The sequence below is a fragment of the Protobothrops mucrosquamatus genome, unplaced genomic scaffold (genome assembly GCF_001527695.2).
Source record: "Protobothrops mucrosquamatus isolate PMUCROS unplaced genomic scaffold, P.Mucros_1.0 scaffold6, whole genome shotgun sequence".
Lineage (NCBI taxonomy): Eukaryota > Metazoa > Chordata > Lepidosauria > Squamata > Viperidae > Protobothrops > Protobothrops mucrosquamatus.
The window spans coordinates 6491357-6515257 of record NW_015386393.1 but is presented as its reverse complement, the minus strand read 5'-3'; the positions used below and the strand labels follow the sequence as shown (position 1 = coordinate 6515257).

The 23901-nt window shown below is 44.7% G+C and overlaps 2 protein-coding genes across 4 annotated transcripts in view; one reads left to right on the top strand and one right to left on the bottom strand.

The window, feature by feature from the left end:
* Window positions 1-13288, top strand: part of JSRP1 (junctional sarcoplasmic reticulum protein 1) — a 25464-nt gene extending 12176 nt beyond the window's left edge. For all 3 annotated transcript variants that reach the window (XM_015810032.1, XM_015810033.1, XM_015810031.1), the window contains exons 3-7: window positions 333-379; window positions 4401-4740; window positions 7141-7284; window positions 10597-10676; window positions 11842-13288. In XM_015810032.1, the coding sequence (XP_015665518.1) occupies window positions 333-379; window positions 4401-4740; window positions 7141-7284; window positions 10597-10676; window positions 11842-12480 (1250 nt within the window). In that variant the 3' untranslated portion in view covers window positions 12481-13288. The remainder of the gene's footprint in view (window positions 1-332; window positions 380-4400; window positions 4741-7140; window positions 7285-10596; window positions 10677-11841) is intronic.
* A 6324-nt stretch (window positions 13289-19612) lies between these two features.
* The window catches only part of AMH (anti-Mullerian hormone), a 13768-nt gene continuing 9479 nt past the window's right edge, over window positions 19613-23901 (bottom strand). The window contains exon 4 of the mRNA XM_015809940.1: window positions 19613-20558. Within this exon, the coding sequence (XP_015665426.1) occupies window positions 19613-20558 (946 nt within the window). The remainder of the gene's footprint in view (window positions 20559-23901) is intronic.

Genomic DNA, 23901 nt, shown 5'->3' with positions numbered 1-23901 from the left:
AGAGAAGCAACCTAGAACTAAGGAGAAACTTCCTGACAGAACAATTAACCAGTGGAACAACCTGCCTCCAGAAGCGGTGAATGCTCCAACACTGGAAGTTTTTAAGAAGAGACTGGACAGCCATTTGTCCGAAATGGTGTAGGGTTTCCTGCCTGAGCAGGGGGTTGGACTAGATGACCTCCAAGGTCCCTTCCAACTTATTATTATTATTATTATTATTATTATTATTATTATTATTATTATTATTATTATTATTATTATTAGTTCTATAAGGACAATAAGCACAGTAAATGAAAACCATGAATAAATGCAGGATGGGTGTGTTTTAACAGATGCCAAGATACCTGCAAGTCAAGAAGAAGTGAACGGCAGCACAAACGTAAGTAGCCCACCATTGAGGCATGTTTTAAAAGTTGCTTCACGAGACATGTCTGTCTCTAGGCCTGGAGGTATCTCTCCAGGTCTTAAAGAATCTGAACCAGAAATGTTTGCTTCCAACATCTGATATTTGCCTCCAGAGTGAATGATTATTGCAGCATTTTTTGTGATGGGCAACTAACTCTAGCCAAATAAAACAGTTGGGAAATAGTATGACGGCAAGAGATTTTTACCTCTTGCTAAGTCATGGGACTTAGTTGGTATCCTTCCCAAGCATTTCTGAGCTACCAGGTTTTTTTCATTATTTATAATTATTTTATTATTTACAGTTATTTGCTACCCATCACATTATTGAGTGACTCTGGTTTTTTTTGCACCCCTGGATAGCACAAGCTGATCATTTGCATTTGATTCAGAGCCTTCTCCCTAAACATCTAAAAAAGACAGGAACAATTGTCAATTGGTCCAAATATTGTTGCCAAGTCAACTCCTAAATCTCCAGGCCAGCTGAGGACAAGCAGTCCTGCCGAGCTGAGTGATGATGGACACATACTGACCAGCCGCAGTCATTTGACCAAGTCATTTGCAACTTTGTCTTTCTTCTTGTACTGCTTGTAGAAATCTTGAAAATGCCCTTCTTTGTCTCTTTTTAAAATGTTACTGGGTGTATCTTTATGACCATCTAAAGCTTTTTCTAAAGGTACTTGCCGTAGGAAGTTTGGGAGAGAACCACTCGTCCAATATTGAAAACTCAAATAAACAGGAAACCTTATGAATAGAATAAGAATAGAATAACAGAGTTGGAAGACACCTTGTAGGTCAACAAGTCCAAGCCCCCCACCCATCCAAGCAGGAGAGCCTACACCAGTGATGGAGAACCTTTTAGAGACCAAGTGCCCAAACTGCAACCCAAAACCTACTTATTTATCGCAAAGTGCCAGGGCCGCATCAGCATTATGATGCCCTCAGGGGGGTGGGGGGCGTGGCCCACTGGGTGGGTGTGGTTGGGGTGGGCATGGCCACCTTGATGTTGCTCGTGGGGGGGATGCCTGTGGGGGCTGGGCAGGATTGGGGGAGATCCAGCTGGTCTCTGGTGGGTGGGGTGGTGGGCAGGAGGCTAATCCTGCGGGGTGAGGCAGGGGGTAGGGCGGGGGTGCCATTGCTGCAAGGTAAGACAGGGGTGGCTGCTGCCTGACACCATCAGCCACCACACACAGAGGCCAGCGAGCGCATGGGGGTGTGCTCTACCATCTCTACTCGAGCTTGCTAGCCAGCTGCTTTGCCTCCTTTGTGCTGGATGGGGCTGCTGCTTCGGGCGCCAGCAGTGGCCTAATGGACCTGAGCGAGCTAGGGGCGGCAGGTGTGCCCACAGAGAAGGCTCTGAGTGCCGCCTCTGGCACGCGTGCCATAGGTTCGCCATCACTGGCCTACACCATTTCTGACAGATGGCAGTCCAGTCTCTTCTTGAAAGCTTCCAGTGATGAAACTCCCACATGAGGTGCAAATGTATGTGGGTTTCCCCCCCCCCACTGCTATAACAAATTAGGTAATGAAGAGTAAGCTGTCCTGGTGCATTTTACTTGGTGACCCAGATGTCTGTTTTCTTCAAAATGAAGAAAAGCTAAACATTTAGAGTTGAGTTAAACACAGGAATTTAACAGAGTACAACAGTCAGTGTAACAGGAGCTGATAAGTAACTTCCTTGACCTGACTTTAAATATTGAATTTGGTGGTGGTCACAACCCCATACATTTCAATTCTTACATGCTTGGCCAGTGGTTCCCAACCTTTTCTATACCCCGCACCCCTAGAACACTTCTGATATATTCTCGCACCCCTTACAAAAGTTCGAAATAATGGCAATGAATTATGCATATACACTATAATTTTTAAAACCTAAGTTTTTGCAACCCCTGGAATATTGTCTCGCACCCCTGGTTGGGAACTCCTGTGCTAGGCAGTCAAAATAGAGGAGAACTCACAATGCAAAGAATTTTATCTGAGACAGAAAAATAGCCAAGGACACTGGAATTCCAGCAAAGCAGACCCACGAAGAAACTCACATAAAAAGAAACTTATTGTCTAACCCATAATATACAAAAAAAACCTATTCCTTGGCTCCTTGAATTTGAAAATGCTTAACAAAAGCTTGACCTTCTCTCTGAGTCTCTCGTGTAAGATTGCTTTGTTCTGTAATAATAATACATAGCATTAACAAATGCTATCCTGTGTACCCGTTAAAGTAAATCTCTATTATTTTCCTTTACTGAATTGGATTGTGGGATTGGATTTGGAAATACAAGTGTCCAAATGCATTCTCAACCATAAGGCTGGGTGGCTCTCTAATCGAGTAGATACAAACTGAAGGTAGAACAAGGAGCAGTGGATGACAACTAATCAAGGAGAGAACCAACCTAGAAATAAGGAGAAATTTCCTATCAGTGAAAACAATCAGTGGAACAACTTGCCTCCAGAAGTTGTGGGTGCTCCATCACTGGAGGTTTTAAGAAGAGAGTGGACTACCATTTGTCTGAAATGGTATAGGGTCTCTTGCTTGAGTAGGGAGGTGGACTAGAAGACCTCCAAGGTCCCTTCCAACTCTGTTATTCAGTATCAACCACATGTCAAAATATGATTGTCTAGAAGTTTATGACTCAGTAAGATATGCAAACCCAGCCACTCAATGGTTAGTTTATGATTCAGTGGGTGGAGTTGATAGGGATTTATCCAAAACATGAGATAATACGTTGTTGGAAGAAAAGTCTTCATCCTGGTTCAGTCCAAGCCGGGGATAAACAACATGATGACTGCTTTAGAAAGAAGGTTGCAGTTTATTGAAGAGCCAGACAGAAAGATGGTTCTGGCAGGAAAGAGGAGAGAAAAAAAGGGCTGAGCACATGTAGGAAGTGATTTTTTATACCCTGTGAAGCCTTTTGTTTGGAGTTGTTCCTGTGGCATGAACTTTGACCTGAGCCTGAGTGTGCTTTTCTGGAATTCTGATGGTGATGGGTCAATCTTATTATGTCCAAAGGTCATATCCTGCTTCCCTGGTGCTGGGGCTGATGATTCTTAGAGTTTGGATGGGGTATGTAGATTTTAGGTCTTTGTCTTCTTAATCTCCTAGGTCCCTGGATTTACATCTGCATCTCTATAGAGCTGGTTTCTGCTTGGGGAAGGGAGACTTGGGGCTATTAAGAAAACTGGGCATGCTTTCCTGCCTCTTTAAGATCCTTGGAGGAAATATATTTTTCTGCCCTTTTAATATTTTCTTCTCTGGGGGGGGGGGCTGACTTCCCACAACATGATACAGCACTTATTTTGTGAAAGAGTCTGAGGAGCTACGGCAGTGGTTCTCAACCTATGGGTCGGGACCCCATTTGGGGTCGATCGACCATTTCACGGGGGTCGCCAAGCAAGGCTGTCCGCCATATTTTTTCCCCTTTTCCGGCGGGTGCCTTACCTCCCTTGAGCTGGGCCAGCTGGTGGTCGGCCTGCTCCGTCTCTGCCGCTTGCCAGCTATGCCTCGGCCGGCGCAGGGGGCGGAACCACGCATGCGCGGCGCTCCCGGGCAGGGAAAGTCCTCGACTTACGACCGATTGGGTAGTCCTCGACTTACGACCGGTTTAGTCCTCGACTTATGACCAGTTTAGTCCTCGACTTATGACCGGTTGGGGGTCGCGGCATTAAAAAGGTTGAGAACCACTGAGCTACGGGAAGAGATAAGAGACTGTGAAAATGGAAATATTGCCATAATTTCAGAATGGAAAAAAAATCCAGACGGCCTTTGAACAAAGTATTATGATAGACAAAGGAAGGTAGAAGGGTATACAACAACTGAAGATAGATTTCCAATCTTGGCTGAAACAGGCCCATCAAATATGTTTATAAACAAAGAAAAAAATAACAAGAATAGGAAAATATGACATGTTTTTAAAGAAATCAGAGAAATTATAAAAAAAATTACCGGCTAAGGCAGGTAATCAATCAAAACTAGTAAGATCATCGTTACCTCTCTCTTTCAGGGTCTAGAGGAGGAACAGAAAAACAAGCTCCACGTTGTTGAGAAAGATCTCGATGAATTTGTGGATAGCCTGACCGAAGTCCCAACATCTGGGCTTCCTAAGAAACCACCAGACGAAGAAAAGCATCTGGTGACCGAAATGGCTGCTGCAAAATTGCCTCGGGCCGAGCAAGTTGCAGAAAAAGTTCTGAGGGCTGAAAGGGTGGTTGAGAGAGCCCAACGAGTAGAAAAACCACCAGTACTGGAAAAGGTGGCAGAGAAAGTGCCAAGGGTTGAAAAGGCACACCAAGTGGAGAAGGCGGTACGGGCAGAAAAGACAGCTGAGAAATCACACCTGGCAGGTAGGATGTTTCTCTGAGCCAATAAAGCATCATGTTGGAGGTGCCGTGGAGATTCCAAGGGCAAGGAAGGAAGAGAATGCTTAACCCTGGGGTTGGGGTTTTTTTGTATGGTGGGACTTCCATCTCATTTTTGGTTTAGAGCAGTTTTTCCAGATCTGGACAACTTGCAGACATGAGGGAAAGTCCCAGAATTCTCAGCAATTTTCATCACAGGCAGGAATTCTAGGAGTTGAAATCTAGAGATTTGCAGGAAGCTTTACTGGGGAAGATTGATTTGTAGGAGATGATTTGTAGGGACAAATAGAAGGTTTATAAAATGATATGTGATAGGGGGGACAGAGAGAGAAAGAAAGATCTCTCTCTCTCTTCCCCCCATTCCCTCCCTCCCTCTGTCTTTCTCTCTCTCTTCCCCCTTTCTCTCTCTCTTCCCCCATTCCCTCTCTCTCTCTCTCTCTCTCTCTCCCTCTCTCCCTCTCCCTCCCTCTCTCTTTCTCTCTCTTTCCCTTCTCTCTCTCTCTTCCCCCATTCTCTCTCTCTCTTTCCCCCATTCCCTCCCTCCCTTTGTCTTTCTCTCTCACCCCATTCCCTCTGTCCCTCCCTCCCTCTCTTTCTCTCTTTCCCCTTTCTCTCTCTCTTCTCCCATTCTCTCTCTCTCTTCCCCCATTCCCTCCCTCCTTCTGTCTTTCTCTCTCCCCCCCCCATTCTTTCTCTCTCTCTCCCTCCCTCTTTCTCTTTCCCTTCTCTCTCTCTTCTCTCCCTCCCTCTCTCTTTCTCTCTCTTTCCCCCAATCCCTCTCTCTCTCCCTCCCTCTTTCTCTTTCCCCTTTCTCTCTCTCTTCCCCCTTCCCTCCCTCTGTCTTTCTCTCTCTCTCTTTCTCTCTCTTCCCCCCTTCCCTTTCTCTCTCCCTCCCTCTCTCTCCCTCTCCCTTCCTCTTTCTCTCTTTCCCCTTTCTCTCTCTCTCTCTCTCTCTCTCTTCTAATTAACCAGTGGAATGGCATACCATCACTGGAGATTTTTAAGAAGAGATTAGGCAGCACTTTGTCCAGAACAGGTAGTCCTTGACTTACAACAGTTTCTTTAATGACCATTTGAAGTTACAACAGCATTTTAAAAAATGACTTTTGACCGTTTTTTATATTTATGACCATTGCAGCATCCCCATGGTCACATGATCAAAATTCACAGACTTGGCAAGTGACTCATGTTTATGAAGGTTGCCATGTCCCGGGGTTATGTTATCCCCTTTTGCAACCTTCTAGCAAGCAAAGTCAATAGGGAATCCAGATTCATTTAACAACCATGTTACTGACTTAACAACTGCAATGATTCACTTAACAATTGTGGCAAGAAAGGTTGCAACATGGGGTAAAACTCAGTTAACAACTACCTCACTTGTCAACAGAAATGTTGGTGGATTACAATTGTCGTAAGTCGAGGATCACCTGTATAGAGTCTTCTGCTTGAGCAGGGGGTTGGACTAGAAAACCTCCAAGGTCCTTATATCCCTGTTATTCAGTATTCTGTTGTTTTTCATAATTGATCCAAAGAGTAGCAAAAGTGGCTGTCCTTGCAGTCTACACGTGGGTTTCTCCCAAGCTATGGCTTGGCCATGCAAAAAAAAAAGTGGGGAGTGGCTTGAAGTTGTTGTTTTTTTTTTATTATTATTATTATTATTATTATTATTATTATTATTATTATTATTATTATTATTATTATTATTATTATTATTATTATTAAAAGTTTTACTATAATATAAAATAACAATGAAGATAACAGAGAAATAAGAGGGAGAGCAAAGTTAAAGAAGTGCAAGGAAAAGAGAAAAGAAGGAAAAAAATAGGGACTTCCCCTTTTTTTCAGTGCTGTTAAATACAAGTCACAACCTCAACTTTTTTCTTAACATATTTATTTATTTATTTTATTTATTTTTCATAATTTATATGCCGCCCTTCTCCCCACGGGACTCAGGGCGGCTCACAGCATATTAAAATAACACAATACAAACAACACACACAACATTTCCCCTATAAAAGCCAATTAAAAGCCAATTTAGTAAATACTAGCATTTTGTATAACCACAAACTAATCTAATCATCAAAACCCCAAATCTTCTGTTTTGAGCATACAGTCCAGAAGCAGTTTCCAAGTAGAAACAAAGCTGGATACATTCTTTTCTTTAATTAGAATAGTTAACTTTGCCTCCTCTGCCAGCTCCATTATTTTTTCCATTGGGTCTTCCATTGTGGGGATTGATGTATCTTTCCATAGCTCTGGCCTGAATTTCTATCCTGTGTCTATTGCAAAGATCACCCTCAAACACTCAGGAATTGGTGGTAAAAGACTTTATGGTGGGAGAGCCAATCTGCTATGCTAATGCCTTCCCTTTTTCTCTGCTTGAAGCACTGAAGATTGTCTCTGTGAAGCGAAAAACAGAAAGCCGAGCCGCTAAGGACACGCTGCCTTGGGAACCTCTGACTTTGAACAAATGCATTCTGGTGGCAACTTTCCTGGCTCTCCTCAGTGTGAGCTGTCAGGTAGTTCAAGGTAAGAGAGAAGAGCACTTTCCCCTGGATCAAACAAACCCCCCTCCCACCTTCACACCTCATCTAGCTGCTGCCTCCATTAGAGATCAGGTTTTAAGGTTAAAAGGAAACCTTCTAAGCTGGCAAAGAGAATGTGTAACTACGTTGAAAGAAAAATCTTTAGGTCCTGTCCAAGCCGGGAATAAACAAAATGGAGGCTGTTTGGAAAGAAGGTTCTTTATTGAAAAGCAGAACAGCAACAGCATGCATTTCTGGGGCAGCTGACAAAATGGAGCTGGGAGTGGTGGGTTTTTTATACCTTCTTGGGCTTTTGTGTCTGGAGTTTTCCTGTTCCTGTGGCATGAACGTTGACCCGAGCCTGAGTGTGCTCTTCTGGTATTCTAATAGTGGTGAGTTAATCCTGTTATGTCCTAAAGATCATGTCCTGCTTCTCTGGGACTGGGGCTGATGACTATGTCCTGTGTTGGATTTTTGGGTGAGGGGTTGCTGGTTCTAATCCTATCACTCTGCTGTTGTTAGCTATCAAATTTTGCTCCAAGGGATTTCAAAAGATCCTGTCTTGAATGGGCTTCTGCAGGTAGTATTTGCCCCTGAATGGGGCCTCCGTCTTTCTGAATGGGATGATCAAATCTGCATTTCTGGCCTCTTTAATTTTTGCTTAGGGCTAAAGAAAAACTGCCCCCCAAATATTTCCTTCTCTGGGAAGGTGGGGGGCTGACTTCCCACAACTGTCTATGGAAATTCTCAATTATCCAAGTCATGGTGGTCCCAAAGATGTTTTTCCAAAAGATGACTGGAAAAACCCCAAGAAAATTCAGTTGCCTTTTGGAAAAGCACCTTTGGGACGAGAATGTGTAATGATAGCACAGTTGGGTTTTTGTCTCTTGGTGGAGCTCAGCATTTGTGACCAGACGGATGTAGAACACCAAGTTCCTATTTGTTGAGCCTGACCCTCTCTGCCAGATAATCATGAAACTCAAACAGTAAGACTTGGATCAAAAATCTGGGGCCCTTTTGAGCAGAAGGAGGAAGCAACTTTGGGTTTTAAAAATATTTGGAAGGGGAGATATTGAGGAGGGAGTGTCAAATACTTTTTTATTAGCCAGTTCGGTCTACTGCAGGGGTCTTCAAACTTGGCCCTTTTATGACTTGTGGACTTCAACTCCCAGAATTCCTCAGCCAGGCACGCTGGGAGTTGAAATCCACAAGACATAAAAGGGCCAAGTTTGAAGACCCCTGGTCTAGTGGTTAAGGCAGCGGTTCTCAACCTATGGGTCGCGACCCCATTTGGGGTCGATCGACCATTTCACGGGGGTCGCCAAGCAAGGCTGTCCGCCATTTTTCCCCCTTTTCCGGCAGGTGACTTACCTCCCTTGGGCTGGGCCAGCTGGTGGTCGGCCTGCTCCGTCTCTGCCGCTTGCCAGCTACGCCTCGGCCGGCGCAGGGGGCGGAACCACGCATGCGCGGCGCTCCCGGGCAGGGAAAGTCCTCGACTTACGATCGGTTGGGTAGTCCTCGACTTACGACTGGTTTAGTCCTCGACTTACGACCGGTTTAGTCCTTGACTTACGACCAGTTGGGGGTCGCGGCATTAAAAAGTTTAAGAACCACTGGGTTAAGGCATCAGGCTAAAAAGCAGGAGACCATATTGTTCAAGTCCCGTCTTAGCCATAAAAGCGAAACAGTGTGACTTTGGGCCAGTCATTCTCCTTCAGCCCAACTCACCTCACAGAGCTGTTGCTGTGGGAAAAATAGGAGGGAGAAAGGTGTGGTGGATATGCTCGCCACCTTGAGTTATTTATAACAATAATAAGGATGAGATAAAAATAAAATAATAATGAATACTTTTTTCTAAGATTTCTTACATTTTGACTTTATCTTTGGACACAGTATTGCAAATAAAGGTAAAAGGTGGTTAACTATCATTCTAACAACTAAAATTATTAGGCTACCCCACCGCCACTGTGTCTTTGAATCTTCCATCCTCAAGCTTTGGGATACCCCTCCTCATCTCATCTTGACCTCAAGCACCATGCAGGAGCCAGTTTGGCCTAGTGCAGGGGTAGGCAGCCCTGGCTCTTTTATGACTCGTGGACTTCAACTCCCAGAATTCCTGAGCCAGCCATGCTGAGGGGACAGGGAGAGGTTTCCAAGCTGAGCCATGCTGGCTCAGGAATTCTGGGAGTTGAAGTCCACGAGTCATAAAAGAGCCAAGGTTGCCTATTCCTGGCCTAGTGGTTAAAGCAGGGCTTTTCAACCAGTGGTACGGGTACCACCTGTGGTACATTAGCACCTGGCAGGTGATATGCGACCATCCTAGAGAAGTGGTAGCAGGGGAGGGGAATGAGCTGAACCGGTGGCAGCACTGCACAAGCCTGGGCGAGAAACGGCTGGAGCTGCAGAGCTGTCAGGGCTCAGCGGAAGTGCCAGGATCAGCGCTTCTTCGGGGCTGTCAGGGCTCAGTGGAAGCACCAGGATCAGGGCCAGGCTCCAGCTGGAACTCAGCGCTGATCCTGGTGCTTCTGCTGAGTCCAGAAGAAGCGCCGATCAGCTGGAATGTTGCAGCATCTCCAGGGTCTTGTTATTTACATTCAGATGCTTGGCAACTGATTCATATTTATGACGGTCACAGTGTCCCAGGGTCATGTGAAGTGACCAAAACCTGCTGCAACCACCCAGCAGATGGGGGGAATAAAAACCAAACACCCCCACCCCACCCATGCTGCCAATCCTCAACAGAAATGCTCACAACAATGAAAACCTCAGACAGGAGGAAGAGCACCACTGGGTGGGCAGGCAGGTGTCTTGCTTGCCTGTGGCTTGGGGGGCACTTTTTTCAGTGCCATTGTAACTTCGAACAGTCACTAAGCGAACTGTTGTAAGTTGAGGACTACCTGTACTTCATCACTTTTTTTCTTTTTTTGGGGGGGGGGTCATCAAGTTTTTGACACCTTGCTAGGCAACTGGTGGTACTCAGATGTTGCCATATCCTAAAAGTGGTACAATGGGTGAAAAGGTTGAAAAGCCCTGGGTTAAAGCACCAAACTAGAGACCGGGAGAATATGATTTCTAGCCCTGCCTTAGATGTGAAAGCCAGCTGGGTGACCTTGGGCCAGTCATTTTATCTCTGCCCAACCCCACCTCACAGGGTTGTTATTGTGGGAAGAATAAGAGGAGGAAGGAATACGAGGTATGTCTGCTGCCTTATTTATAAAAGTAATAAAGACGGGACAAAAGCAAGCACAGAAATATATGCAGAAAAAAATAATAATGTTGCTATAGGAGCTTGTTCACCATCCCATCTTCTTTACAGAGGCAATAGAATATGGTGGGGCTGTTCTTGAGGCAGAGCTGAATGCCTGGACCACACAAGAAGACAGTCCTGGGGAACAGGTGAGTTAAAAGTGGGGAAGAGCAAAGGAATCCACAGTAAGACTCATTTCATCAGAAGGCGAAAAAACACCTACTTTAAAAACTCAACCTTAGGTTTAAATACAACTGGAATCGCTTAAGACCAGAGTCTCCAACCTTTTGGGCACTAGGAACCAGTTATGTGGAGAGAGGTTTTTCCTGCCTGCATCCCACAGATGGGGCTTTGCTTGTTTGTAAGGCCCGGTTGCTGGCATGCCACGGCCCAGTACCAGTCCACGGACCGGAGGTTGGGGACCCCTGGCTTAAGAGATTTCCGATTATCCTGATTCAGGAGAATTGGGTGTTCATTCTTTGTTGAGCTGTTTTGTGATGGGGAGTCTTTGCTTAACATTTCTCTCTCTCTCTCTCTCTCCCTCTTCTTTCTCCCGCATCCTTCAAAGGCAAAGGTAGTCCTGATGAATGCTAAGGTCTCCCTCTTGGGCCCTTTTTTGCCCACTCTCCTGCCCACTGTCAATGCTGCAAATACTGTATATTCTTGCTTTGACAAAATATGCAGAACTGTCTGGTATTTTTAGAGTTAATTCAGATGATGGTGGGGGGAGGAGAAAGATAGGACTGCGGGAGGGAAGAGACCAGAAGAGAACCTCTGCCCTTCCACCTGATAGGAGAACATGATATATGACAGCAAATTTAGAGAGGGAACATGCTGGTAAATTAATTGCTCAGAGGAAGAAAATTTCAGATTTTAGCATCAACTTCGTTATGCCTGTGCCGACATTTTGTAACAATAAATTACTTTTAGGAAAGTCAATGCCTGGAAGTTCTTTGAAGTGTTTCATTAGCTGGAACCATAACACCCACCTTCAACCACATGTGCTACTGAAGTAACAATGAATTTACACAACCCTCTGTGTTCCAGCAGTAGTGTGTCAGTGCCAAATACAAGTTGTTGCTTTTCACAATCGCTTTCAGATGCTTTTTGAATAGGCAAATTTTCGTAGATTCCCGCTTGTGGCTTTTCCAAAAACATTGAGCTGGCCACTGTAGGAAACAAGATGCTGGACAAAATGGCTCCAAGAGGACTCAACGAGCACGTGAAGAGTCCTGTTTGTATTACCCTTAAGGTTAAACTATCTCAGGCCAGGACTTACGATGAAAACTATTGAATCTTTCCTTTCCTTTCCAGGAGGAGCTGTGGTTTTACGAACGGTGGTTTGATTGGTCGGACATGGATGAACCTCCTGAAATAGAGGAGGAGGAATTCCTGGAAGTTGAGGAAGAACTTTTAGAAGTTGAGGAAGAAGAAAAAGAGGCACCTTTAGAGGATGGAGAAGAAGGGACAGAACCAGTAGAAATCAAAGAGGAAGAGGAAGAAGAGGAAGAAACAGAGGAAGAATCACTCCCAAAGAGGGGCCTCAGGAAAATGCAGGAGAAAATCAAACGAGAAACACCTTCCAAGAGTAAAAGCCAGAAAGACCGCAAAGTTCAGGAGAAAGAAGAAGAGAAGAAGCACCTTCCGGACAGGAGACATCACTGGGAAGGGAAGGGGAAGGAGAAGCAGCAGGAGGACAGGAAGACCCATCGCCACAAACATGGTGACACAGCCCCTCCACTGAAGGAGCATAAAGAAAAGCATCCCTTGCTGGATAAAAGAAGGGGATCCTCCAAGGATGAGCATGGCAAAGGGAAAGGCCATCTCAAGCATGAGAAGGACCCGAAGGATAGGAAGCCCTGGCAGATTCAGAAGAATTTCTTCCCCTCACCCAAGGAGAGTACCCAGAGATTTGGGCGGCACAAGTCTCAGGAATTGAAAAGGCATGACTGAGATCCAAGGATTGCTGATTTGATATCATTGTGGCAAGCAATATGCTGCTCACACACACACACACACACACACACACACACACTCCCTCTCTCTTCTGCACATCCTTTCCCTGAAAGTGTGGGGATACAAAGACACCCAGATTTGAAGCTGGGTGACTCCTGTTGAGACTAGGCCTCAAGAGGCAGATTTGCCAGGAGTTGGAAGCAGAGATGCTTTTTTTTAACGCCTTGCCTTATCCTTCCGATAATGGTGGCGCCAGCAATCCCAAGTTCTCAGGAGGGGAACAGGAGTCACTTAGCCAGATCCGTCTTACCTGCTCTGCTGTCCCCTCAGAGTCATTGAAGAACCTCAAAAAAGCACTTCCTTTCTCCATTTGTGCTTTACCTGCCCAGTTATCTCCAAACGAAGTGCTAATGTTGGTTTCACAGCAAAGAGGAAGCCTTAAACCTTGATACTGACCTCAGTCCTTGACTTGGAGGAGCCTCACACACACGGTGGACTTATTCCCCGATCCCTCATTATATACAGATTTGTAACAGGAATGCGTGAACTGCCTCTCTTGTACACAACTGTGTGTTTTCTTTTCTTTTCTTTTTTGAGCTGATACCAAAGCTGTGTGTTTAAACTGGAATTCTTCATTCAGAAGTCCAGCAAAAGAGTCTATATGCTGGAATGGACCTTAGATGTTTTTAGCAACTCCCATACCTCGATTAATAGACATCTGAATTGTTTTGGTCACTTTTCAAGAGCAAAGCAAGACTGCGCCTCAAGAGTTTGCTTCTTGCCTATTTTGTGGGAAAACTGGATTTTTTTTTCTTTCTCTGTTGCACAAAATGAAGCCTATCAATGTGAAGCTAAATCAGCTCTGGTTCTTCCTACGATAAATTTTACCACAGAGAAATTGTAGCAAGTAATCAGCTAGATTGGGGAAAAGTCATGATAATTTCAGAAATAAATGTCAGGTATGAACTTCTTAAATATTTTCATGTTTTAACATAAGGAAGAAATAGGATGCACAGTCCACAATACAGTCCTTGGTGTTCCAAGTTGCCTGGGCTATTATTTTGACTTTTTGAGCTGCTAAAAGCAAATCGAATGTGAACTAAAACATTTTGTCCAAGAAAATTTGCATTTTTCAGTGGGGAAGAAAAAGCTTGAATTGAGAGAGTTTGTTGCTGGTTTGTATCAACTGAACAAGAAGCATTTTAAGTTACAAGGCAACTGTTGCACGGCCATGAATTGCCTTGAGTCATCAAGCTCTTTAAAATTTGGAATTGTACTATACAATTATCAAATTATAACTACGTGTGAGCAGGTTAACACATTGGGATGATTTCACCTGTAGAAAACATCTCCCAATAACATGAAAGCTTTGTTTGATTTAATACCATCAAGACCAGTGGTTCTCAACTTGTGGGTCGGGACCCCATTTGGGGTCAATTGACCATTTCACGGGGGTCGCCAAGCAAGGCTGTCCACCATTTTTTTTGTCCGCCATTTTTTCCCCTTTTCCGGCGGGTGCCTTACCTCCCTTGGGCTGGGCCAGCTGGTGGTTGGCCTGCTCCGTCTCTGCCGCTTGCCAGCTACGCCTCGGCCGGCGCAGGGGGCGGAACCACGCATGCGCGGCGCTCCCGGGCAGGGAAAGTCCTCGATTTATGACCGGTTGGGTAGTCCTCAACTTACGACCGGTTTAGTCCTCGACTTATAAAAGTTTGAGCTTGAATCAGGATTGCATTTGATCTAGTAATTAAGTCACCAGGCTAGAAACTGGGAGATTGTAGAATTCTAGTCCTGCTTTCGGCATGAAAACCAGCTGGGTGACTTTAGGTTAGTTACTCTTTCTCAGCCCGAGCCATCTCACAGGGTTGTTGTTGTGCAGGGGTCTTCAAACTTGGTCCTTTTATGACTTGTGAACTTCAACTCCCAGAATTCTTCAGCCAGGCATGCTGGCTGAGGAATTCTGGGAGTTGAAGTCCACAAGTCTTAAAGTTGCCAAGGTTGAGGACTCCTGATCTAGAAGATCTCCAAGGTCCCTTCCAGGTCTTTTCTGATTCTGAAAGCACCTCCCCCCTGCCACCTTTATGTTCTAGAAAGGATTGGGGGGGGTCTAGGACAACTCGCTGCAGCCATCTCGCCATGTCCATGGTTGACTTGCCAACCCACCCCAACCAACTTGCCAACACCAACTCACCACGGGACAATTCGACACAGCAGAAGTCAACACGAGATAACTGTACTGTTATCTGTCCCAGTTTCTTTGACATTCTTTTAATTTTTGTCATTCACATTTCATTTTGTCCCTCCTTTAGCATCCTTTCTTGAAGGATTCTATTCCACCTACAAGAGTTACGCTACTATCAAAGAAAGGGTGGAATAGAATTGGCTGTGTCAAGTTGTCCTGCACTGGGATAACTTGATTGGAGTGAGTTGGTCGGAGTGAGACAGACACTGTGAAACAGCTATGGTGAGTTGTCCCCTTCTGGAACTAGGTAGGGTGTCAACGCTGCAAATACTGTATATTCTTGCTTTGACAATATGCAGAACTGTCTGGTATTTTTATAGTTAAATCAGGCAACAGTGAAAGGGGAGGAGAATAAGGAAAGCCCGGGAAAAAGGAACCGGAAGTGAATCACATCTTCCAAGTTAATTGGAAGATGTGAACCATGACCCCAAAATAGGGGAGGGGAAAATGCCTGGAATGTATGTGCAACGGAAAAGAAAATCAGATCTAAGCATTCCACCATGCCGTACTGACATCTCTGTAACCTTAATAAAGGCTTTTAGGTTAAAAAAAAATGCCTGAAAGTTCTTTTAAGTGTTTCGTTAATCAGACACATGACATAGGGTCTATTTTGAGACTAGGAAGGGTAATGTCCGAGATGCTTTCTCCATTCCCGTTACTGCTTTGTGCTCAAGATTTTGTTCATCAGACTGTTTTCTAGGCTGTAGCTCTTCTTCCTCTCCCAAGGTTATTCTCACAGCCCATTACATTTTTTAATTTTTATTTATTTATATTCTGTCTTTTATTAATTTTTACAAAAACTGAAGGTGGCAAGTATACCTTCTTCCTCCTATTTTCCCCAACATCAACCACCAGACCAGGAATCGACTGTATGGGAAGGCGAAGATCACTTTTATTGAGATCAAATAATACAATCTGGCAAGCCTGGTTATGCTGCCTCTCCTCCCCTTCTTATACTCATGTGAATTAGGGAAGTTCCTTCTGAGCCTCTTTGGCAATTTTTTTTTTTTTGCTTCTTTTGGATTTATGTTTTTCCCCCTTGTAGCTTTAGTAAGATTTTTCCTATCACCATCAAGGTCGTCTTCCTTATTCTCTGCACCCGCCTATTTAATCATAACAATTGTATTTAATTTAAAGAAAATCCAGTTTAGTTTTCTTATTGAACGCAGCAAGATGTTTTTAATGCAGTCCCCAGCACATTTTTCAAAGTTTATCCCAAAGGTGCTTTTCAAAAAACAACTGGACTTTCCCCCCCACCCTTGAAAATGTTTTGCTTGTCCTCCAAGACTCTTCTTGGATGAAGAATGAACTGAATGAATGAGGAATGAACTGAAGAAGCTTCTTGGGTGAGAAGTGAAATGTTTTCAAGGGGAAAAACAAAACAAGAAAGTCCAGTTGCCTTTTGAAAAAGCACTTTTGGGACAACCATGACCTGGATCAGTGGTGGCGAACCTATGGCACGGGTGCCAGAGGCGGCACTCGGAGCCCTCTCTGTGGGCACACAAGCCGTTGCCCCAGCCTCGCCTCCCCCGCAACCCCCTCCTCTCCAGCAGCCCCCCTGAAGGAGAGTCGCCCCTGAGCGTGGCCCACGCGGAGCAGCGCAGCCAAGGACATGGCAGCCAGGCAGCGTGGACAAGATTCTGCCCTCACACCCTACCATGGAGTTGATGCTGCAGGGCGCGGGCAGAAGTGTGACCGCCATAGCGCTGCTGGGCTGCCTGGGCGATCTGCGGCGGGCCCTGGAGGCAGTGAGTGGTCCTGCGGGCAGGCGGGGCAGGGGATGAGGGGCAGGGCGGGGATGGGGCAGGGGGTGGAGTGGGGGCAGGGCCAGTTTTTGGGCACTCGGTCTCTAAAAGGTTTGCCATCACTGACCTGGATGATTGAAAATCTCCATAGACTTTCAAAGTCTTGGCAAGACAAAAGTACTCAACCTGGATCTACCTCCACAGGACTCAAGTAGCAATGAGGCTTTTCCCAAATATGAAGTCTTCTGATGATTTTACCCCCTGTGGAACCCTGAAAGTGGCTGTAGCAATTTTCCCAACTGTGGCAACTTTCAGATATGTGGACTTCAACTCCCAGAATTCCCCAGCCAGCCATGCTGGCTGGGGAATTCTGGGAGTTGAAGTCCACATATCTGAAAGTTGGTACGTTTGAGAAACGTTATGGCAAAAATGACAATGTTAGCTAGTAAAATGCATTTAATAAAAGTTGAACATCACAAGCCATTTTTCAAAAGATATATATAAAAGAAATATATAGGGCAGCGAACGCAAAGTTCATCCACCAAGAAATGTTAAATATATTGAAATGAGACAAATTATTAACCTTTATTTCTCTCAAGCCCAGGAAAATCATGAAGTCGAGGCAGTTCAATTGAATATAAAGGTTTATTGCAAGCTTATGCTCTCTACAAGAATCTGAACTACTAACAGTCAAAGCAAAGTGGCGGTAGATAAGAGTCAATGGAATTCAAGGTGGGCTGGACTTAGATCTCTTATGAGCACGAAGGGATTTGAGACTGATGACACGTTTAACCCCTCCCTCCGGGGCTGCCTGGTCATTTCCTGCCATAGCTTCGTTGTGGTGACCCTTTCAAAGCCTATTCAACCTAATGAACAATATATTACCCATCTTAATATCATCAAGTAGAATACAAGACTCTCTAAAATATTTTCAGTTGCAGCAGAGAAATATAACAACAGCCTGAGAATACAATGGAAAAATACTGGAATGTGTTGCAAACATAATTAAGACGTAGCAACTGAAATTACAGGCAGCTAAATATAAATATCGGCGAAAAGTAGCTTGGAATAAATAAACTTTCAAAGCTTCTTTTAAAAGGCATGAAAGGAGGAGCCATGTAGGTCTAGGTAGTAAACTTTTCCAAGATCTGAGGTCTCATCTTGTGTTGAATAAGATACATTAGAAAATTTGTTGGGGGTTGGACTAGATGACCTCCAAGGTCCCTTCCAACTTTATTATTATTATTATTATTATTATTATTATTATTATTATTATTATTATTATTATTATTATTATTATTATTATTATTATTATGTTAGGATAATAAGAGCATATCTGGATAAGCGTCCCAATGCATAGAGAGGGTGAGAAGATGAATGAGGTTTCAATCTCCCTACCATATCATTATGCCACTCCAGAATAATACGGGCAAATAGTAGTTATTGCTGAAAATGCAACTCTAGAAGTACAGGTAGTCCTCAACTTACAACCATTTGTTTAGTGACCATTTGAAGTTACAACAGCACTGGAAACAAGTGACTTGTGACCATTTTTCACACCGTTGCAGCATCCCCATGGTCACGTGATCAAAATTTGGATGCTTGGCAACTGGCATGTACTTATGACGGTTGCAGTGTCCCGGGATCATGTAAGCATCTTTTGCAACTTTCTGACATGCCAAGTCAAGAGGGAAGCCAATTTACTCAAATAACAGCTGCAGTGATTCACTCAACAACTGTGGCAAGAAAGGCAACAAAATAGGGCAAAACTCACTTGACAATTGTCTTATTTAGCAACAGCAATTTGGGGGCTCAACTGTGGTTGTAAGTCGAGGGCTACCTGTACCAGCATATCACGATTTTTACCTTCTTGATCACCAGAGGGATTAACAGCAAGCATTAGCCCTTTGTTCCTCTCATTGTCTCATTCCTCTATTTCCCTAATTGGAAAACTGTTCTATATAGCCGACTTCCTAAAGGAAGAGTACAGGCAGTCCTCGCCTAGTGGCCAGTCATTCAGCGACCATTTGAAGTTATGACGGTGCTGAATGAAGAGACTTGGGCTGGTCCTTGAAGTTGTGGTCATAACATCTTCTTGCAGTCATCCGATCTCCATTTGCAACCTTCCTTGCCTGCTTCAAAGAAGCAAAGTCAACGGGGAAACGAGCAGCAAGTCACAATCCTGTGATGTCACACTTAGCAACCAAGCACTTATGGCTGAAAACTGCAGCCAGAACTGCTATCTCATCGATGCAGCCATAGGAGCTTCCATTTTATGACTGCGCTGAGTTCCCAGTCCCAATTAACCGAGGACCACCTGTAATGAATTTTCTGCTTCTCCCCCACCAGAAGGCCTGAAAACCCAAGAGATTCACGTGTCAAGACTGCTAACATCGGATGTTCTTGCTTGCCATATATGAAGAAGCAAACATATTTTATTTAACCTGCATATCACTTCTAGAGTTAAAGTCAGACAATGTTAGAATAGCGGGTGGGAAAGTATGTACTCGGGGGATAGTTAGCCACAACAATATTTCAGTACAGTATTGCCAAGGTCAGCTGTAACCAGAGGAGTTACGGGAGGCAAAGTTCACACTTCAAACTAATTGGAGAACGTGATTGATGACTGTGAAATGAAGGAGTGAGTTATGCTTTGTTACGGGTGATTGGGGGTGGGAGGATTCAGTTTTTGGCTTCATTATGTACGTGCTGAAGCTATGTAGCAATAAAAGGAGTCTTTAAGGTAAACAAAGCCTCGAAGTTCTTTGAAAAGCTGCTTCTTTCGGAACCATGACATCACACTTCCTAGTGGGGCACATCCGTTGATAAACATTATTTGCCCCTTTGGACCTTAAACATCCATCTCTAGATCCTCTGAATGGGGGAGCGATAATTCTCACCCTACGCTCTGCTAATTAGGGTTCTCTGCAAATAAACGGGGGGAGGGGGGAGTCCAACTTTCCCTATCATCATAAAAAGCAAGAACAATGTCGCAAGCTTGCTATGTACACAGCTGCAGAAATTTCATCGCTAGAACGGCGATGTACTGTAGTGCTGTTGTTCAAAATTGTACCCCATACTGGCCATGACAGCAGGATGCTATTTAACATCCCATCCTCCATCAGGAGGGCTCTCCTGCCCGTCTCTACCTGCACCCACAGGACTCAGCCACCATATCTGGGTAGGACTTAACTATCATCCCTCGATCACTGGTAAAGGTAACCATGACACTTTTGGAATATTTCACAGGGACACAGCAAGGGGCTCGTTGCAGTGGCATGCCCTGTTCATGCATACGCAGCAGGAAAATGGTGTGGGAATAATAGTCCGGGATGCGGGTGGAGAGCGGGCTCTGGCAGGGCCCCACACAATTGTTGGCATTGTACGACTCCGGTAAAACGATATACCTGCTGGAGACCAGGTTTATCCTGAGCTCTCGCAGCCGGCAGTAGTCATCCTGGACTTGAGTGCTACGGTTGGCACGTAAGGACACCTTCCTGGCCTCTCGCCAACGAGTGCGGATCACCTGGAGGGCCTTGAGCAACAGAAGGCTGTGGATTTTCCTGCGGGTCTGCGTTTCCTCCGTTTCGGCAGAATCGCTAGCGGGAAGCTTTCCCGAGCCCCTCGAAGGATAATAGCACAAAGCTAGCAGATTGTGGAAAAGGTCGGCGTTGGCTTGGAAGGAAGGCATGGCTTTCAGCTCTTGGATCACCGAATGCAGCTTCTCCAGCAGTTGCCAAAGCAACTTTCCCTCTAGGTACCATTGGCCGAGCTGGCGCTCCATGAAAGCTTGGCTGTTCTCGGGAAAAAGGACCACGAGGTGATTTTCAGACTGCACCAGCCGCTCAAAAGCCACTTTCTCTGACAAGTTGAGCAGTTCGTGAGGAAGGGCCTCCATTGTGTCAAAATCCAGCTGGAGGTAGCCCTGGGCAACAGGAGGCTCACCCGAGGGGTTCAGGACTTTGTTGACAAATTGGGAGAGGGTCTCCAAAAAGTATCCAGGGTTTGTGAGCACTGACGCAGTGGCGTTGGTTTGGTTAGTGACGGTGGCAGCCTCAGAAGGTGTGTGGGCTATGCCGGAACTCAGCAAGCTGGTGCAGAGAGAGAAAGGTTTTTTTTAAAATTATTTGGCTATCTCCTTGCTCTGCATATGCCCAACTCATCTCTGCATTCATGCCTCATGCAGACATTCAAGGATAACAAAGTAAAGTTGCTCATAAATAAGTTAGATTCACGCTCCATGCTAAGCCATAAAACCATGTTTGTTTACTTATCACTGACGACTGACTTTTCTTGGGCTACACTGGGTGGTCTCCCTTCCTTCAATCCCCACAATAAAATCACTGAAATTGATTGGACTGAAAGAGAGCAACCCATTAAGCTCTGCAGCTGAGACCTGGATTAGAAAGAGGAAAGCCAAATCTCAGACAACCACGGAACCTTTAGCAATTATATTAGACTGGTTTATAATAATGCCATGTAGGAAAATGTGCCTGCATTTATTTCCTACCAGTTCTCGTTAAACTTAATGGAAGAAATGCAGTGGACTTGCACATACAAATAAGAGGAGTTTCTGAAAGTTCCTATGTCCTGGATGGTTAGTAGAGTTACTGGCACCCAACCCCTCAATTAAATCAAAACATTCCCAAAGGGATCCCTCTCAGGGGACCTTTTTCACTTTGAGAAATGTAGCAGAGAGGTGCTAATGATTATATACAGCAACAGGACTAGCAGTGGCATCATTGGTAATCTCCAGTAGAGCCAGTTTGGTCTAGGGGTTGAGGCATTGCTAGAAACCAGGAGACAGTGAGTTCTAGTCTCGCCTGAAGTATGAAAGCTGGATAGGTAATTTTGGGACAATCACCAGGAGACGGTGAGTTCTAGTCCCACCTGAGGTATGAAAGCTGGATGGGTAATTTTGGGGCAATCACCAGGAGACGGTGAGTTCTAGTCCCACCTGAGGCATGAAAGCAGGATGGGTAATTTTGGGGCAATCACCAGGAGACGGTGAGTTCTAGTCCCACCTGAGGCATGAAAGCAGGATGGGTAATTTTGGGACAATCACCCGGAGACGGTGAGTTCTAGTCCCACCTGAGGCATGAAAGCTGGATGGGTAATTTTGGGGCAATCACCAGGAGACGGAGAGTTCTAGTCCCACCTGAGGCATGAAAGCCGGCTAGTTCCTCTCTCTCAGTACAACCCACCTCACAGGATGGTTGTTGTGAGGAAAATAGGAGGAGGAAGGAATATGAGGTATATTCACTGCCTTGAGTTACGTATAAAATAATAAAGGGATAAAAAAATCTAATCATAACTAATTCCGAAGCATAAAGAGAAATGTGAAAGAGATTCTCAAGCATTTCAAGGGGAAGAAAAGGGAAACAAAAAGCAGATTTCACAGAAGAAAACATCAAGACAATAATGCAAGATAGCATCCAGCCCAGCTTTGGTTTGGAAACCTCCTGCCCGCAGACCTCAAACATTAAATTAAGAGTAATTAAATGAGTTAATTACATTCACATTAAAGTTATGTGAACATTTTAAAACGGCCATCTTCTTGCAGGAACCCTAAGCAACCAAGTCCACTGGCACATTTTGCTCTTTCAACTTTGAAAAAAAAAAAATCAAACACGATTTCAGTGTTTTTCGGAGGAGATTTTGGAAACAAACGGTGATGAAAACCGCGCTTATCTGCTTTTATTTACGTTGCTGCTGCCCTTGGAAGCGACACAATGTTCCCTTCAAGGGTTTCCCAAAGTCCTTATCAGGCTTCTGGGCAGGCTAGATTGGAAGCAATTAAAGAGGCCCGCAGGAATCTGAGATCTTCTGAGAAGTCCAATTTATTTCAGGAAAGTCAAAAAGCCTTTGCAAAAGTGCATAGGAGGTCTTGCTTGAACTTTTCTATCTCACAGATAGTCCTCGAGTTATAACCATTTGTTTAGCTACTGTTAAAGTTACAACAGTCCAGACTTATGACCATTCCTCGCACTTATGGCTATCATAGCATCCCCCACGATCACGTAATCAGAATTTGGGTGCTTGGAAACCAGGATGAATTTACAATGATTGCAGTGTCCTGGAATCCTGTGATCACTATTTGTAACCTTCTCATCCGGCTTCTGACAAGCAAGACTAAGGGAGGGGGAGGGGGGAACCAGATTTGCTGAACGACGGTGTGGTTCGCTTAACAACTGCAATGAGTTGCTTAACACTGTGGCAAAAAAAAAAAGATCATAAAACCAGGCACAACTGACTTAACAACTGCCTGGCTTAGCAATGGAAATTTTGGTGTCAATTGTGGTTAAGGACTATCTATATCAGGGGTAGGCAACCTTGGCTCTTTTATGACTCGTGGACTTCAACTCCCAGAATTCCTGAGCCAGCATGGCTCAGCTTGGAAACTTGTCCCTTTCCCCTCAGCATGGCTGGCTCAGGAATTCTGGGAGTTGAAGTCCACGAGTCATAAAAGAGCCAAGGTTGCCTACCCCTAATTTATACCAAGGGTCTTCAAACTTGGCAACTTTAAGAGTTGTGGACTTCAACTCCCAGTATTCCTCAGCCAGCCAGGGCTGGCTGAGGAATTCTGGGAGATGAAGTCCACAAGTCTTAAAGTTGCCAAGTTTGGAAATTCCTGATCTATATGATAGAACCTAGCCACTTTAAAATGTAAGCAGGTAAGAAGTAACTTCTCTGACCACTATTGGAAATTTGGATGCTGGATTGAAAGGAGATTCCATCTCATCCAGCAGAATTTTTTTTTTCTCCATTTATCGTGTAGTTGTTTTTCGGACAAAATCAGGTGTAAAAGCCAGTGGTAGAGAATGTGCAGGCTGTACAGCCAATTTGACTTGTGTAAGGTACCAGGCTAGGAATCAGGTAACTGTGAGTTCTAGTCCTGCCTTAGCCAGCTGGGTGATTTTGGGCCAATCACTCTTTCTCAGTCTAATTCATCTCATAGGGCTGTTTTGGGGGAAATCATAGGAAGAAGGAATATCAGATATGTTCTCTGCCTTGAATTACTCATAAAAACAATACAGGTATTAGCCCTTAATTTGCGAGCGCACTGGAGTCTGCCTATTACAGTCGTAAAGCGGTTCATCACGTGACCGATCTGATTTTTTGACTTTTTCTTCCTTCAGAACTTTGCAACTGGGTCATAAGTACTTTTTTTTGGGGGGGGGAGGATGGTCCATTGTAACTTCAAGCTGTCTCTAAGTGACCAGTCATAAGTTGAGAACTACCTGTAAAGGCAGGTTATAAATAAATTACAAGGAAAAAGCCCACACAATCAAAGAAAACCGCACCCACAGAGAGAGGCAAATATTGGGAGAGTGGGTGCAATTGTTCTCTCCTGCAGGCCTGGAATTTCACCACGTACAGGCGGAGAATGGGGTACAGAGTTTAGAGGACGCTACTCACCTGGGTTTCAGGTAT